This window comes from Mustelus asterias, chromosome 13 (genome assembly GCF_964213995.1).
Source record: "Mustelus asterias chromosome 13, sMusAst1.hap1.1, whole genome shotgun sequence".
NCBI classification, from domain to species: domain Eukaryota; kingdom Metazoa; phylum Chordata; class Chondrichthyes; order Carcharhiniformes; family Triakidae; genus Mustelus; species Mustelus asterias.
In genome coordinates, this window is record NC_135813.1 from 69730108 (window position 1) to 69746621 (window position 16514).

General features: G+C 41.5%; 1 protein-coding gene across 2 annotated transcripts in view; it reads left to right on the forward strand.

Moving 5' to 3' along the window:
- rfc5 (replication factor C (activator 1) 5) overlaps positions 1-16514 on the forward strand; it is a 56390-nt gene that overhangs the window by 21584 nt on the left and 18292 nt on the right. For both annotated transcript variants that reach the window (XM_078226993.1, XM_078226994.1), the window contains 6 exons: positions 774-910; positions 5044-5123; positions 8632-8705; positions 9555-9714; positions 15651-15732; positions 15821-15950. In XM_078226993.1, coding sequence (XP_078083119.1) covers positions 774-910; positions 5044-5123; positions 8632-8705; positions 9555-9714; positions 15651-15732; positions 15821-15950 — 663 coding nt within the window. The remainder of the gene's footprint in view (positions 1-773; positions 911-5043; positions 5124-8631; positions 8706-9554; positions 9715-15650; positions 15733-15820; positions 15951-16514) is intronic.

Consider the following 16514-nt stretch of genomic DNA (forward strand, 5'->3'; position numbering starts at 1 on the left):
TAATGGATGGTGGGGGGACATGGATTGGCACTAAGTCAGCATATGAGCTAAAAAGAGTCATGAGGTGCGTACAATGAGATAAATTTGCATAAGGGCTATAAGAAAAAAGAATCGGGGGATGGTGGATAACCATGGGTTGGCATGAATGGGCATGGGTAGGGTGCTGAGGGATTTGTTTTTTAAACGCCTGGGATAAAGCCTTGGATTTTGCACAGCCCTCCTCCACACATGGCAGCCCTTGTGGCTGCCTACAGACCTCTTCTGGGACCAGTGCCCCGACTCCTAACGCCTGCCCCCAGAACAAAAACTAGACCATCCAGAGCAACTTCTCCGGAGTCCGATTTGCAGAACCGGGTATTTTCCCGATAATAAAAGAGGCTGTCTACTTATGGAGGAGGGAAGTTGTTGCAGTTCTGGGTTAAAACAGATTTTTGTAGCTTAGAGTTATTTAGGAATTATAATGTAAATTAACAACCAAAAGATTATTAGTGATATACTAAGAGAGTTGCTAAAACCACTTTCAAAATGTTTTGAACTATTTAACTAGTTGGCCTTATGTTACCTGTTAGTTGTCAGTTTCTTACCAGTCCCATTGACAGGAATTGGTATTACTCAGCTAACAATGACGCGTTTTGAAATAGAAACAGAAAATGCTGCACTCAGTTAGCCGGGTAGTACTTGTGGAGAGTGAAACAAAGTTAATGTTTCAGGTCAATGGCCTTTGACTGGTTGATCTGACTAAAATAACATCTTTTGGATTTGCTTCATTTCAGTTCAGCGGTTTATCAATGAAGACCGATTCCCTCACCTGCTGTTCTATGGGCCGCCTGGAACTGGGAAAACATCTACTATTTTGGCCAGTGCCAAACGCCTGTATAAGGACAAAGAGCTAAACTCGATGGTTTTAGAGGTAACAGCTGACTCTTTCTGAATCCTAAAATACTATAATGTGACATTGCACCATGCAGTGGAATGCGGTTCTAATTATCCCATCGGCAGTCCTTAAAGCAGGGACACATTTTATTTTGAGAGGAGGGATATGAAGTACCAGGTTGTCTCAGGACCGCTATCATGACCTTACAGCAGCATTAGTGAGCCCAAGGAACAGGTTGCTTGCTTGCCCCTTTGATCACATGTCACCCAGGAGATCTGGAGCAATCCGAAGGGTTAGCCACCTTTAACAAAAATGAAAACTGTAAAACATGGCATGCACTAATTCTGACTGCCAATGAAACAAACTAAAACAGTATGCTTGGTGCTACATTGCACTGAAAGTTAATAAGAACTATTCTCTCAAAAATATTCGAAGTGTTGAATTTGCATAAAAACTGGAGTAAATCATGCTGCATTTTTTCAGCGGGATTTTCAAAATGAATCTCTCACATTCTGTGCACTACAGACTGCACTAGCATGAATATCATTAAAAATCAGGAGGCGGTGCGATTCCCACCCGAGAGGCTGGTAGCATAGTGTTGAGCGGGCCACTGCCCGTGCGCCGATCTGTCAGCGCTGAGATCGGCACATGCACAATAGCCCCGCACTGCCGGCCTCCTGATTGCTGTCCTCCCGGACGTGTCCAGCCAGCCTCGACTGCAGCCCCCCCCCCCCCCCAGTCCGCATTGAGCCCCAAACCGCCGCTCCCCCAACCCCGCACCAATAGTCCCGATTTTTTTTTTTTCTCCCCACCCCAGTGGCCAGATCGCTGGCCTCCCTCCCTCTGTCACTGCCAACTGCAAAGTGGCAGAGGGACCCCCCAGGCCCACCGATCTCCCCCCTTATAGGCTCTGCCCCCCTTGGAATTGCCTGATACCAGGTGGGCAGTGCCAAGGTGCCCCCGGGCATTGCCACTTTGCCCCTTGGGCAGTGCCAGGGGGCCAGGCTGGCACTGCTAAGCTGGCAATGCCCAGGGGGCACCCCCCTTACCCCCAACCTCCTAGGGGGCCTCCATGTTCCCCCTTCACTCCAGCAGGGTCAGGCCACCAACCCCTTGCTAGTGGGGAGCCATTGCAAACCCCTTTGGAGTGAAACACTCCTGGCAGTGGTGGGGAGAGAGGCCAGCGGGCCTGGAGAATACATTTTAATCGCCATTTGCATAATTTATACAGCGCTGTGCCAATTTCTGGTGCAGAGCTGACGGCGCCGGAAATCCGGCTGCTGGAGACGCACGGAGGCCATGGTGTCCAGCGGGAAGCCCACTACACGGCCTCTGCTTGAGTCTCCCAGCCCGCTGGGCTGCTTTAACAGCTCCCAATAAGAATCGTCCCCAATAACTTTGGCTTTCATTTCAGATGAGATGTTCTTCCTTAGATCATTCTCCACATCAACACAGATCTAGTAATTAATTTGGGAAGCCATGATGTGGTGGTGCCAGCGTTGGACTGGGGTGTACCCAGTGGGGTGGGTGAAAGAGCAGCGCTCCGAAAGCTCGTGATTCCAAATAAGCCTGTTGGACTTTAACAAGGTGTTGTGAGACTTCTTAATTTGGGAAGCACTGGAAATGTGACAAGTGACCTAAGCTTGTGTGGTGGGTTGGAAAAGGGTAATGCTCAGCCAGTTTCTTTCTTGTCTGAAAATTTGATGACAATCGGTTTGAGCTCACTGTAATATTCTTGATGATGATCCAAACGTTTGCCAATATATGCTAGCTAGACTTGGATACGATAAATGGCCATGGCAAGATATTGGAGGGGTGCTAATAAAACAATGCATGAGCCAAGACATTCAAGAAGAGTAGATAAGAGAAATCAACCTGATTTATGCATTTAAATCGGTGGCCGCAAGAGTATTTTTTTAGTGCAGACCATTTGTTTAAAACAAGACAAGTAGATGGGATTTTAATAATTCAAGTAAGACCTAGGTGAAAAGGGATACTAGATTTTAAACTGTACCTTGTTTGACATCAAGGATTGTCTTATTAGTAGAAAAAATCCTATTCATCTGATAATAGTTTTCAACCCCAAGTGTATGAAATTTTAATTATCTCTTTAATTACATTAACTGCTCGTACACTTAAATCACAGATCCTTGATCTATTCCAACCTTTGAATCCACATATGTGTAAGAGTCTCAAGACTGATTATTTTGTGCAATTCCAAAATTGGAGTAAAAATTGATTATTTTTAAAACATTTTTTAGTTGTACAAAATTTGTTCAAAATTGCCGCTTCTGTTTGCGTTCACATGTTTAATTTCTGAGAGTGATCAAAATTGGTAAGACAATCTATGATAGTGTGCAGTTGGTAAAGGCTAGGAAGCCAGTATAGCCAAGAAACACATTGATGAAAATACCTCTGACCCTTTAAACCACAGAAATAAATGCCTATACATGTATTAAACACTCTTACTTAATCTAATGTAATGTGTACAGTTGGTAGAAGTGCTTTCCATAACACAAATTTAAAGTGTATTTATTAGTGTCAAATAGGCTTACATTAACACTGCAATGAAGTTACTGTGAAAATCCCCTAGTCGCCACACTCTGGCACCTGTTCAGGTACTCTGAGGGAGAATTTAGCATGGCCAATGCATCTAACCAGCACGTCTTTCAGACTGTGGAAGGAAACTGGAGCACCCAGAGGAAACCCACGCAGACACTGGGAGAACATTCAGACTCCGCACAGGCAGTGGCCCAAGCCAGGAATCAAACTGGGGTCCCTGGGGCTGTGAGGCAGCAGTGCTAACCACTGTGCCATTTCTGAGTCAGAAAATTTCACAGTAGAAATGTGTAATAATTTCTTCAGTTCAATAGAAAATCCATAGTGACAGCATGATAACATTAAGTATATCTAGCTTGTTGGTCCAGGCAGTCCTCGGACTTCCAAAGTCCAAAGATGTGCGGGTTAGGTTGATTGGCCATGCTAAATTACCCCTTAGTGCCCCGAGATGCGTAGCTTAGAGGGATTAGCGGGTAAATATGTAGGGATACGGGGTAGGGCCTGGGTGGGATTGTGGTCGCTGCAGACTCAATGGGCCGAATGGCCTCTTTCTGCACTGTAGGGTTTCTATGATTCTGACATAACCGTGCCATAAGTTGAAACATGGTAAGTCAGAACCAATTTTCTCATTGGTACACTGTTGAAAATGGGTGATTTGGTTCATGGACACATGTTAATGTCCAGTCCTTCAGGTTGTTTTTGGTACCTGCTTGGTGGTCCTGTGTGGTGGTAACTTATCTGAAACTATTTGTTAGCCAATAAGTTAGTAGAAAATTAAACCACATGGATATGCTAGGAGATGAACCTAGTGTGAAAGCATGAGAGCACAGTAAATATGCCAGCAGCACCAGGTCTGTCTAAACGAGGCACACAAAATCAAGACAGAGAACATTGCTTCTTCCTCTCCACTATTCCCTGTCCATCTACCATCCTGTTTGTCTCTATCTCCGTACGTCTAAACTGTAAGGCCAAATTTTTACCACAAAATCGAAGGGACGATTCTCTGCCTCCACACGCTCACTTGCAGCCAAAAATATAAAAGACGGGCGACACAGAAAGTTGTACGGTCGAAATCGGCATGGTAAAGCCAAAACAGAATGCAGATTCATAAATGCCATAAGTGCCATCTTGAATGTTGTAAAGTTGAGGACTGCCTGTACATTGTTTTGAGGAACAATTGTACTTGAGCCAATATATTAATATGCTTGTGTGCTGTTGAAATTGTGCCCAGTGACAAGCCACAAATGCTTCATTGTTTCTACAGAAAAATCTTTGAGCTATGTAACATTGTAATCAGTGGGTGTTTTTCACAGTTCAAAAGTTTCATATTCTAGTTTACTGCAATTTCAGTGGTAACACTGGCCCAGTTGCTGTGATTTAGTTAAAGTCGAGTTGCAACAGTAATTAGGAAAATTAGTGTTTCTTTGATAATAGAATAATGACCTAAAAATGGTACTGCTTTTTTGGGTACAGTTAATTTATCAATTTTATTCAATCCTGCCAACATCAGGGTTGCTTAAGAGATAGTGTATCTCCATGCCAATTAAAAGGAATATGATTTATTTGCCATGAGGCCATTTAAAACTGTTATTACTTATTTTTCTTTGTAGTTGAATGCCTCAGATGATCGAGGTATTGACATCGTACGTGGACCTATCCTGAATTTTGCCAGTACCAGGACAATTTTCAAGTAAGCACCATAAAGATGTCAGCTCATAAGAAAAAGTTTATTTACAAACTTTGTTACATCAGTTGTAAGGTGCTGATAATCCTGATATAGTCAGGTGACTGAAAGAACAGCAAGTAACTTTGGCTGAGTTTTTTAACATAGCTCCTTATCTCTTTTCCTAACAGCGAGAATATGGTGTCAGTGGCCCAATAATATATGCTTCAGTGAGCATTCTTCATGTGTAAGTCTAGTCACTGAGTGTTAATTATGTTTGATTATTCATTTATTGGGTCCTCATAATGACTGAATCTTGCTCTTGCCCAACATCAACATGCATGCTTCCAGCAGAAGCCACTATTACATTCAGGAACCCTGATTTTAAAAATATTTTAGATTTGATGACAGTTAAAGTGCCCCTACAATCCTATCTGAATTTAGTAAGTCAATACAGAGTAATTCATTCATTTGTGGGAAATGGGCCTCGCTGGCTGACCAGCGTTTATTGCCCATCCTAGTTTCCCGAGGGCAGTTGAGAGTCAACCACATTGTTGAGGCTGTGGAGTCACATGTAGGCCAGACGAGGTAAGGATTGCAGATTTTCTTCCCTAAAGGACATTAGCGAACCAGATGGGTTTTTCCGACAATCGACAATGGTTTCATGGTTATCAATAGATTCTTAATTCCAGATATTTTATTTAATTCAAATTCCACCATGGCAAAGATTTGAACCCGGGTCCCCAGAACATTAGCTGAGTTTCTGGATTAATAGTTCAGCGATAATACCACTAGGCCACCACCTCTCCAGGGATCAAAATCGAATTGTACTGAATCTGAATCTCATTATGTGGTGCATTTATTCACTGAACAACTGTGGGATCTCCAATGGAGTTGTATTCTTGCAAGATGGAATTGGTGTCTGATGATTTGCTTTTCCCAATCATAACTGCAACATCACATAGACACAGATGAAGTCTTAGCTGGTTATGTGACAGTTTAAGATAAAATTAATTGACAAAATCACAAACTTAAAACCCCAGTGCAGTAAATGTAATTGGTTTCATTTCTTTCCACTAGCAGTATTCAATTATGCATTTAAGAATGGTAACTGGCTGAAAATGGGTTTATCACTACAATAAGCATTTTTATTAAGTGTGTATCTGAATAATGTGATTTAAGATCACTGAAAGTTACTTTTTCAAGAAACTACACTTCGTTAAACTAAATATTTGGCAGTTGAAAAAAAACTTGTAAAACTTGCCTGTGAATGAGTGCCTGAAATTTGAGGAGCCTTCTCTAACCAGCAGAATCTTGTAACATTGACCAGGGACATGGCATGTTTTTGGGCAGAGGCTGGGCTGGCTGAAGTAAACCTTAATCTAGTAGAAAACTCATTACATTTAAAATTCCCTTTTCTACTGTGCTGATTTAGCTGATATCACCCAGATACTGTATTACTAGCGAAAACTCTACCCAGGATGTCTTTTTGTTACATCTTTAGTTTTATAATATGTGCCGAATGGTGAGACATATCTTCAGTGGGTGTCGGTTCAAATGCCACTTACTTGAAAAGCCGTAACTAATTGCAATGGGTCTGTCATTGAGCATTCATGTAATTTTTCCTTAGCCTATAACTGATATAGTAAATAGTTTTAAGTTTATTATTAGTGTCACAAGTATGCTTACATTAACACTGCAATGAGGTTACTGTGAAAATCCCCTAGTCGACATACTCCGGCGCCTGTTCGGGTACACTGAGGGAGAACTTAGCATGGCCAGTGCACCTAACCAGCGCATCTTTTGGATTGTGGGAGGAAACCGGAGCACCCGGAGGCAACCCACGCAGACACAGGGAGAACGTGTAAACTCTGCACAGTCACCCAAGCCAATAATTGGACCCGGGTCCCTGGTGCTGTGAGGCAGCAGTGCTAATGACTGTGCTGCCACACAGTTCATTGCGGTTCATTTGTGTTGAAATAGTTATTATTTCTCTTTGTCTTATCAGTCATTGAGCTCTGATCTTCTCTCACTTTGCTTCAGGTCACTTAATGAATTTATTAGAACAAGACTGCACTTTAAAATTGGGAGAAAACCTAGGAATTTTAGGTTTCCTGACTCAACTTGCTTTTCGATTTCTCCTTTTTCTTAAGTTATGTGACTATTTTGATTGTTTTGGGTTATGTACTCAATAAACATAAGCTACCCTGGTTCATATATGGCTGTAAATTCCTCGGAGAGGCAATTGACATCGGATTACCACTCTGTATCCCATTGCTCCTGTGAAATTTCTTCTGTGCCTGTCTCACCTGGCCATCAGACAAGGGCCAGGCAAAATCCGGGGAGTGCAGTTGTCTCTATGGCTCAGCATTGATGGGCAGAAGTGGTAAATTAAAGGAGGATGCAGAACCAGCTGCTGAACACCATTTAAGTTTAAATGTCCATTGAAATTGACAGGCCAGGGGACGGTAAGAATCTGAGGTAAGTGATGGGTGGGGAGTGGGAGGTCGAGATTGGGGTATCAAAATTAGGGGCAGGGATGTTGGGACAGGTTGGATGGGTAGGTCGGACATGTGGTGGGGGGTTGTTGGACATAGGAGGTGATGTCAGACTTTGGTGGGGTATCAGACCACTGGAGTGGGAGGAGGGGTTTGTTGGATTGGGCTGGTGTAGGTCAGGTCGGTCTCTGTGATGGTGGTTGTGGGAGCGCGGGGAGGCTGTTGTTTTGTGTCTGTACAATAGTTACCCAGAAGTTAGAAGAGGTTTTAATTCTTCTAACTTTTTCTGGTTAACTATCTGTGTAACACAGCCAGAACTATCCAGAAGTTGAGATTTAAATCACGTTTTTAGATGGTTCCCTGCTCAGGGTAGTTGCCCAGAGAAAATGAGCTCTTCTGGCCCATTGCCGTGCAAACCTTTGCCTATGAACTTCCGAAAGAGCTTCTCCTGTGCATTTCTCGGATACATCCCCAAATCCGGCCCTCACTGGGGAGCTTGGAAGTTGCTGCCCACAATTTCACAGCAAAGGATCAAACCTGTGGCCTACCTGATCTGTATGGCTCAGTGCAGTGTCGGGCAGAAATTAGTATACAGATATGATATAGTATAAATCAGATACTATATTGTCCCAGGTTTGACTCTCTGCTGTTAATTGATATCAACCAGATTGCACATAATTTTTCTGGGCTTGGAAAGGAGAGGAATGTTGGTAAAACTTCTCAATCTTGATTGACCCAATTGCTTGTATAGGTATGTTGCACAAGGTTTGAACAACATACTGACACACTCTGTTCAGGTTCACGTGAAGTACGGCCAATTCTTTGCTGATTAAGGTTATTTACATTTTCATTTTTGTAATCCAGCAACTATTTATTATTTTAAGGTAGCTTCTGCGCACTTTCTGTAGTTCCGTAATCTCCTCTTGTGAAATTCAATACAGAATGTTTACAGTGTTAGTCCCACTCATTGGCTATTGAGTGCTATCAGCCTTGAATCATTCACAAGAAAAGATTCAATTATTTTAATATTCTTTCAGAAAAGGTTTCAAGCTTGTTATCCTAGATGAGGCAGATGCCATGACTCAAGATGCTCAGAATGCTCTCAGAAGAGGTAAGAGCTGATTTTAATGGAACAATTGGCCTGTTTCCCAGTTTTCCTCTTTTTACTGTACATTTAGGACGAGCATTGTTGGTGCTGTGATATATGTTCATATTTTCACCTGTTTGCCGTAAGGGTAACCATGTAAGGCAGTGTTTTAATAACCTCCGGTAAACTAGCTAGAAGTGGGTGGTTTAAAGCATTGCAAGAGGGCAGGAAGGGAGGACTTTTGAACACAGATAACACAGCACATTATCATCCTTTTCTCTTTAATATTTATTCCTTGTTTTAAATCTTGTCTCACCTCCCCTTGCACACTAATCTCTGACTGTTAACGCAGAGAAGTAACCTGTCATGAGTCCCTATCTCTGCATTTCATGAACTAGAATTTGAATACAGAAATAAATTCTACTATGGCTTTTTCATTCCAGTTTGGTTACCCTCCATGTTGGGTTACTTTGCTTGTTTTCTTCCCTAGTGGCAACTGCACATTCTGTACCACACTGCCCCCAAGCTTCTTATTTTTAGCTACAAGTCTGGATATTAAAAATGCAGAGGTGGCCTTAGATGCTTCCAAATATACTGCATGCCTTCATGAACAATTCAAGTGGAACTGAAATCATTGAAAATTCACATTGTTGTCTACCAACTTTAATTAGCAATATATTTGTATTTAATCTTGTAAAAAATTGATGATTGGATGTTATAGTTGTATTTAAAATAGCAACTTATTTTTAAAGCTGATAATGGAATATTTTCTTTCAGTGTCTAAATCCAGTCAAAAAAGTTATATTGCCCACTACTACATGTACTGTTTCTCTACATTCCAAACTCAACAATAATTCATTGTTTGTGGTGCAGTTATTGAAAAATTTACAGAAAACACCAGATTTTGCTTGATCTGCAACTACCTGTCAAAGATCATCCCTGCCTTACAGTCCCGATGTACCAGGTTCCGCTTTGGACCACTGTCGCCGGAACAGATGATTCCAAGATTGGAATTTGTCATCAAGGAAGAAAAGTGAGTTTCTTAATCCTACTGCTTCACATATAACTAGAAAATTAATACAGAAACTATACTGGCCGATGTACTTTTTAAAGTAGTTTCCATTATTTTTTGCCTTCAGTTATCCTATAGTGAAATCTGTTAGCTGACAGAGATGTGCAAAAGACATTTTAGCAGAGATTATTTTTAAAATCTATTGGATTCCTATTTTTTTTGCTCTTTTTCCCCCACACTTCACCAGGTTGCTTTCAGTAGTAACCTAGGTAGATTCTAATCTTATGCGAAGTTGCATTTTTACAATTTCCCAGTTTGTAAGTTTTATACCCACTCATATGCTATTAATAAAAATGTTACCACCATTCCTGTTTACTTAATTTTTTTTCTAACTTTTCAAAGATTTCTTCTGAAATTTAGCTATGTGGAAATCTAGCCTCACTTCTCGTTTTTAAGGTGGGAGTAGAAGTGGGTGCTCAGCTAAAATGCCGCCCAGCTGATGTCTGTTCATGCTATTTATTGCATGCTGTTTTATTTAAAAGATAATTAATCACTATCTATGTCCTGTTCCTCAATTAGGTGTCGCTGCAATCACATTATTCTTTGCTGAGAAGGCATGTGCACCTGCTCTGAATTTTCCAACGGTGGTGGTGTGAAACAGGCCACTAGGAATCATGTAATTGCAGTGATTTTCCCTTCTGATTTTTCTTTCCCGTGGAGAGATGCCTAGGCCTCCAATTAATATGTTCCAGAATCAGCATTTTTATGATCAAGGTTGAAACAGTCGTAGGAATCAAAATGGAGTTCATTGGACTTAAGGAGTAGGCTTTCATGACTCAATTAAAATCATTGTGTTCAAGTTAAATTGCTGAAGTATTATCCCATTCCATCTTCCCACTAACTAATCACATATTCACTCTGTGTATATGTTGCGTGAATACAGTGATCCTCTATCATGAACGTTGTGACCAATCAAAGGAAAATATTTTTTAAATTTCTGTAATCAAGCTTCTTCTAGGCTTTTAGGAAAATTTGGAGTTGGTGAGATTCGAACTTCATTAACTCTTGACCACTCATTATTTTAAACATTAACAATCCCGATTAAATTGCTTATCTTCAGAGAATAAAATTATTCTTACAATATCAGTTATGATTTGTAATAACATACACTCAATGTTTAGAAGAAAATGGAGTTTATTAATACTGTAATCAAATTTGAAATAAAATTTCATATCAACACTTAAATCTGCCACATACTCACCATCTTTCAGGCAGATGTGGATTCTAGAGTTCCGTGTCACTCCTGTTGTAACAGCTGTAACCCGACTTAGCAAAAGTTGTGATTTTGCAGGACAACACTGTCCTCTTTTTGTTCATTTGTAGTGCACCAACATCTGTTCTGACTCATTATTAAAAAACCTTCACAGAAAGCACAAGCTAGTTTAAATGACTGCCGCACTGTTATCTAAGTTGAGAGACAAGTATGAAACTGCTGGATTGTAATAATTTGTCATCTCATTTTCTGGCCTATAGTTACAAGATTTATCCCCCCCCCCCCCCCCGGCCCTTTTTTTTTGAATAAGTGTGTAACATGTGCAATCGTTCCGCCCTCTGGCACCTCTCTATGTCTGAGGAGATTGAAAAATTGTTGCCAGGGCTTCTTCTATCACCATCAGCAACTTAAGAGGCATCCCATCTGGGCCAAGTGACTTGTTAACTTTGAGTGATGCCAACCTCTTTAGCAGCTCTGTTTTACCTGTTTCATCGGAACAGTGAATGAATTGTAGCTTAAATCCTACTTGCCGGGTCAGACATATAGGGTGGAATTTTCCTGTCCCACCCACTGTGGCTAGCGTGCGGAGGAAGGGAGGGGGGTAGACCATGCAAAGGTTGCTGACCTCGGGCGGGATTTTCTGGTCTTGTGGCGAGCACAGCTGGAAAATACCACCCGCAGTGTGGAATTTAGTGCCCTTATCATGGCAAGTTTGATGATGGGGGCATTTAATCAGACATGAGGGTTGTGGGTGGGGACCCTGCCATCATCCTACCTTCACCCTGATTAAGTTAGTGAGTCTCAACCTCCTATCACCAATTGAGGACTTTAAGTGGGTGATTATTCCCACAATACCAGCATCTGCGAAATGAGGCCTTTAACAGGGAAGGACAGCAGGTTTTCCAGGCAGGAAGCATGACAACCAAATGTGCCTCCCGGGGGTTCTTGATTCAAAGACACATAGTACTTGATTGTGGGACCTGTGCCTGATAGAAATCATCACCCTGCCCTTGCTTCTGGTCTCTTGCAGATAACTCATCTATGGGCTATGATCCAGCGATGATCCTAGGCCTTGGATAGGTGCCATACTGACAACAGCTTCGCCTCCCTGATGACACTGCTGTTCAGGAGAGCTGCCAGCCTCAGCAGATGGGACTTTTGCCTCCCCTGGAACCTTGATCCAGGAGAAGGGCCCACTGCTGTTACCTAAATGCCCGAGTGTTACTTAAATCAGTAGGCCTACCCTGCAGGGCTCTTGTTGACTCTCCAGCCAGCTGACGAGGTCCCTGCCACCTTTGTTAAATGCCGACACTAGACCAAAGACAACTTTGACTTAACAACATCGACAATTAATACTGGTTTTAAGTACTGATGATGGTAGTAAAAATATCATCCAGCAAACTAAATTATAAGCTGAACAATAAAGCACAATAAAGAGATTTAGGGAAGGAATTTCCGGCCGTGCGTGCCCCAAAACCTTGCCCAAGGTCAACGGGACCTTTCCGTGGTTCGCCCCTTGCCCGCTACGATTCCCGTAGTGGGCAGAATGGGAAAATTCACCCCCTCGTTTCTGATGACCATTCTCTTCCAACAGGTACATGACTTCATAGGCGTGGCACAGAAGGAGGCCATTCAGCAATTGAACCTGTGCCAACTCGTTTGAAGGGGAATCCAGTTAGTCCCACATGGTCTTGCAATTTCTTTCTCTCAATCTTTACTCATTTTTCTTTTGAAGGCTAGAATTGAACCTTTATTACCAGCCTACCAGGCAGTGCATTTGAGATCCTAATCTCTCACTGTATAAAGGGTCATTTCTGGTTCTTAAGAACCTCTGGTTCTTGTCTTAAATCTGTGCCCTCAGTTTTTTGACCCTTCAGCCATTGGAATCAGTTGATCTTTATTTACTCACTCTAAATCCTTGACCTTCTCTGCTCTAAGGAGAGCAACCACCAGCTTCCCCTGTCTATGTACGTAACTGTAATCCCTCATTCCTAGAATCATTGAAGCCTATCTAATGTGTGGTGCCCAGGTTTGAACACAATACTCCAGCTGTTGCTAAACTGATGTTTTTTAAAGACTTAACATCCCTTCCTGGATATGGTACTCTGTGCTTCTATTTATAAAGCCCAGAATGCTTTATTAACTACCTTTGTTAACCTGCACAAAAACCCATGTTATTCCGTTCTTACACCCACTTTCAAAATTGTACCATTTAATTGTATTGTCTCTCCTCATTCTTCCTACCAAAATGTATCACCTTAAATTTTTCTACCATGTGTCCTCCCATTCCACCAGCCCTTCCCATGTTCTCTTCAAATCCATTACTATCTTCTTCACATTACCACATTATCAAGTTTCATGTCAAATTTCAAAAATGTGCCCTGTAGCTCCAAATAAGTTATTGATGTATACATTGAAAAAGAAATTAGCCATCCTGGTGGGAACCTGGGGAATACCACTACATACTCCTCTTAAGTCTAAAAAGCAGCTATTTACCATAACTCTCCCTTTAACAATTTTGTATTCATGCTGCTGCTGCCCATTTTATCCATTGGACTTCAATTTTCTAATGAGAATAATTTCTGGCACTTTTGAAAGTACACATACACAATATCAACCACACTACCCTTATCCATCCTTTATTATCTCATCATAAAACTCAAAATATCCAAGCACATTTTGCCATTAACAAATCAGTGCTGGCTCTCATTTATTAGTCCATGCTTATACAGATAGTTAATTTTCTCCTTGACTATTGTTTCTAAAAACTTCCCCACCAGTGATGTTAATCTGACTGGTTTATAATCACTACGTTTATCCTTTTTTTGAGCAAGAGTGTAAAATTCACAATCCTATGGCACCTTGTATTTAAGGAGCATTGGGAGAAGATGACCAGCACCCCTTGCAATTTTCTACCTGACCTCCCTCCGTAACCTAGGATGTATACTGTCCAGGTGACTTATGCATTTAAGTACTTCCAGCCTTTATAGTACTCCCTCATTATCTTTTTTAAAAAATTTCATCTGGTATACTGACAACCTCCTTGTTTACTGCAGCTTTGGCAAGCACCCCTTCCTTGACAAACAATGATGCAAAAGTATTTATTTTAGTAGCCCAACCCCCCACCCACCTACTGCCTCCAACAATAGGCCTCCTATTTTCGTCCCTTATTGACCCAATCGTTCATCTGAGAACCTTTTTACTGTTAACATGCTCGTAGATGACCATTTGGATTCCCTTTTATCTAAGCTACCAATCCATTCTTGTACTGCCATTTTGTCCCTCTTATTTTTTGACTTCTCCCCAGTACATTACATGTTGTTGAGATTGTCTAAAAATGTACTCTGGGATCACCCTGTGTGGGATTTTCCGGCCGGACTCGCCCCAAGGCCGCAAATTGCTACCCAAGGTCAACAGACCTTTGCATGCCCACGCCCACTACAATTCCTGTGGTGGGCAGGACTGGAAAATTCTGCCCCCTCATACTCATAAGAACATAAGAAATAATAGTAGGTGTGGATACTTGGCCCCTCGAGCCTGCTCTGTCATTCGATAGGACAATGTCTGATTTGATTGTGGCCTTAGCTCTACTTTTCTGCCTGTATGTCAGAAATCTGTGTAATTCAGCCTTGAATATGTTCAATGACCCCAGTCTCCACTGCTCTGAGGTAGTGAATTTCAAAGATATTCTCTGAGCGAAGAAATTCCTCCTATCTCCATCTTAATTGTTGGAACTGTGCCCCTTAATTCTGGATTCTCCTATGAGAGTAAGCATCTACTCTGTAAAGCCCCCTCAGAATCTTTTATGTTTCAATAAAATCACCTCTCATTATTCTTAACTCCAGTGCGTATAGATCCAACCTGTTCAGTCTTTCCTCACTTTGCGTATGGTCCTGCTGAGAGTTACTTGCCCAAAGAAAGTAACATTGTTTGTCTAGCACCAGATCTGATGAAAGGCTTCTCACCTGAAATGTTAAATCTGCTTCTTTCCCCATAGATATTGCCTGACTTGATGAGTGTTTTCAGCAGTTTTTATTTAATTTCAGATTTCCAGAATCGTGTTGAAATTTCCTTTTGTTAGTATCATAGAATTCCTACAGTGGGGAAGGAGGCCATTCGGTCCATTGAGTCTGCACCGACCACAATCCTGCCCAGGACCTATTCTTGTAACCCCACATGTTTACCCTGCTAATCCCATGACACTAAGGGGCAATTTACCACGTCAAATCACCTAACGTGCATATCTTTGGAGTGTGGGAGGAAACCAGAGCACCTGGAGGAAACCCACGCAGACATGGGGAGAATGTGTAAACTCCACACAGACAGTGACCCAAGGCTGGAATTGAACCCGGGACCCTGGCGCTGTGAGGCAGCAATGCTAACCACTGTGTCACTGTGCCGCCCTTTAGTTTAGTATTTCATATCTTTTACCCACTTTAGTTGGGCATAGTCCAAGATGTTACAAGGATATTAATTAGGAATACTTGACTATAGCAGAATGCCTTTTGTACCTTGCAAGAATCTCAGAATGTAAAAATTAATTTTCAAGCTAGCATACCCCAGAATACATGTTTTGCACTTATGACAGTGGTTATATCATTGATAATCTGGCCATAAACAAAATGCTCCCTGAATTTTTCAAGACAAGCTTACTGAAATAGTTATTGTGAACTTGTCATTACAGTGTCAACATAACTCCAGATGGAATGAAAGCCATTGTGACACTTTCCAATGGTGATATGCGTCGATCTTTGAATATTTTGCAGGTCAGTTATTTGTTTGTGTTGTACAAGAGTTGGAAGTGCTGGCATTTCCTTGTTTGACACTAACCAAATTGTGTACTGAACCAAACAGAGCACGAATATGGCGTATGATAAAGTGAGCGAGGATACGGTGTATACCTGTACTGGTCATCCACTGAAATCAGACATCGCAAACATCCTTGACTGGATGTTAAACAAAGACTTCACCACTGCATACAGGAGTATCCTTTGGGATTGAAAGTAGAAGAGGTTATATGTAATATCGATGTTTTTACTGATATGATATTTGTACATTGTTTCTGTTTAGACCTGACTCATGGAATTACATGGAAATTAAAGCATGGAAACAGAGAATTCAGCTTAATGTTTATTTTCCAAATGAGCATAGTCCAGTGAGCCTGATTCTGACGACCCCTCCTTTCCTTCAGCCACATATCTAACCTATTCTTTAATGTTGATATAGTCTCTATTTGAACCGCTAATTCTAGTAGTGCAGCCCACATTCTGATCACCCTGTGTATAAGAATAAAGGTTTCTTTTCTGCTCTCTGTCTTAAAACTAATATTTAATTTTGTATCTCTTTCCTCTCATTCCAGGCCTCATAGTCACTGAGAACAAGCTGTTTCTGTCTACCTTTCTTATTGCTTCTATAGCCAGGATTTTACGATGCTTGGTGAGCATGCGCCCAACCCGAAAGCATGTAAAAATACGCGGGAAGACGTCAGGCACATGTCCCGATATCATCACATTCACGCAATATTTCAGATGGGGGGAATCACCAATCA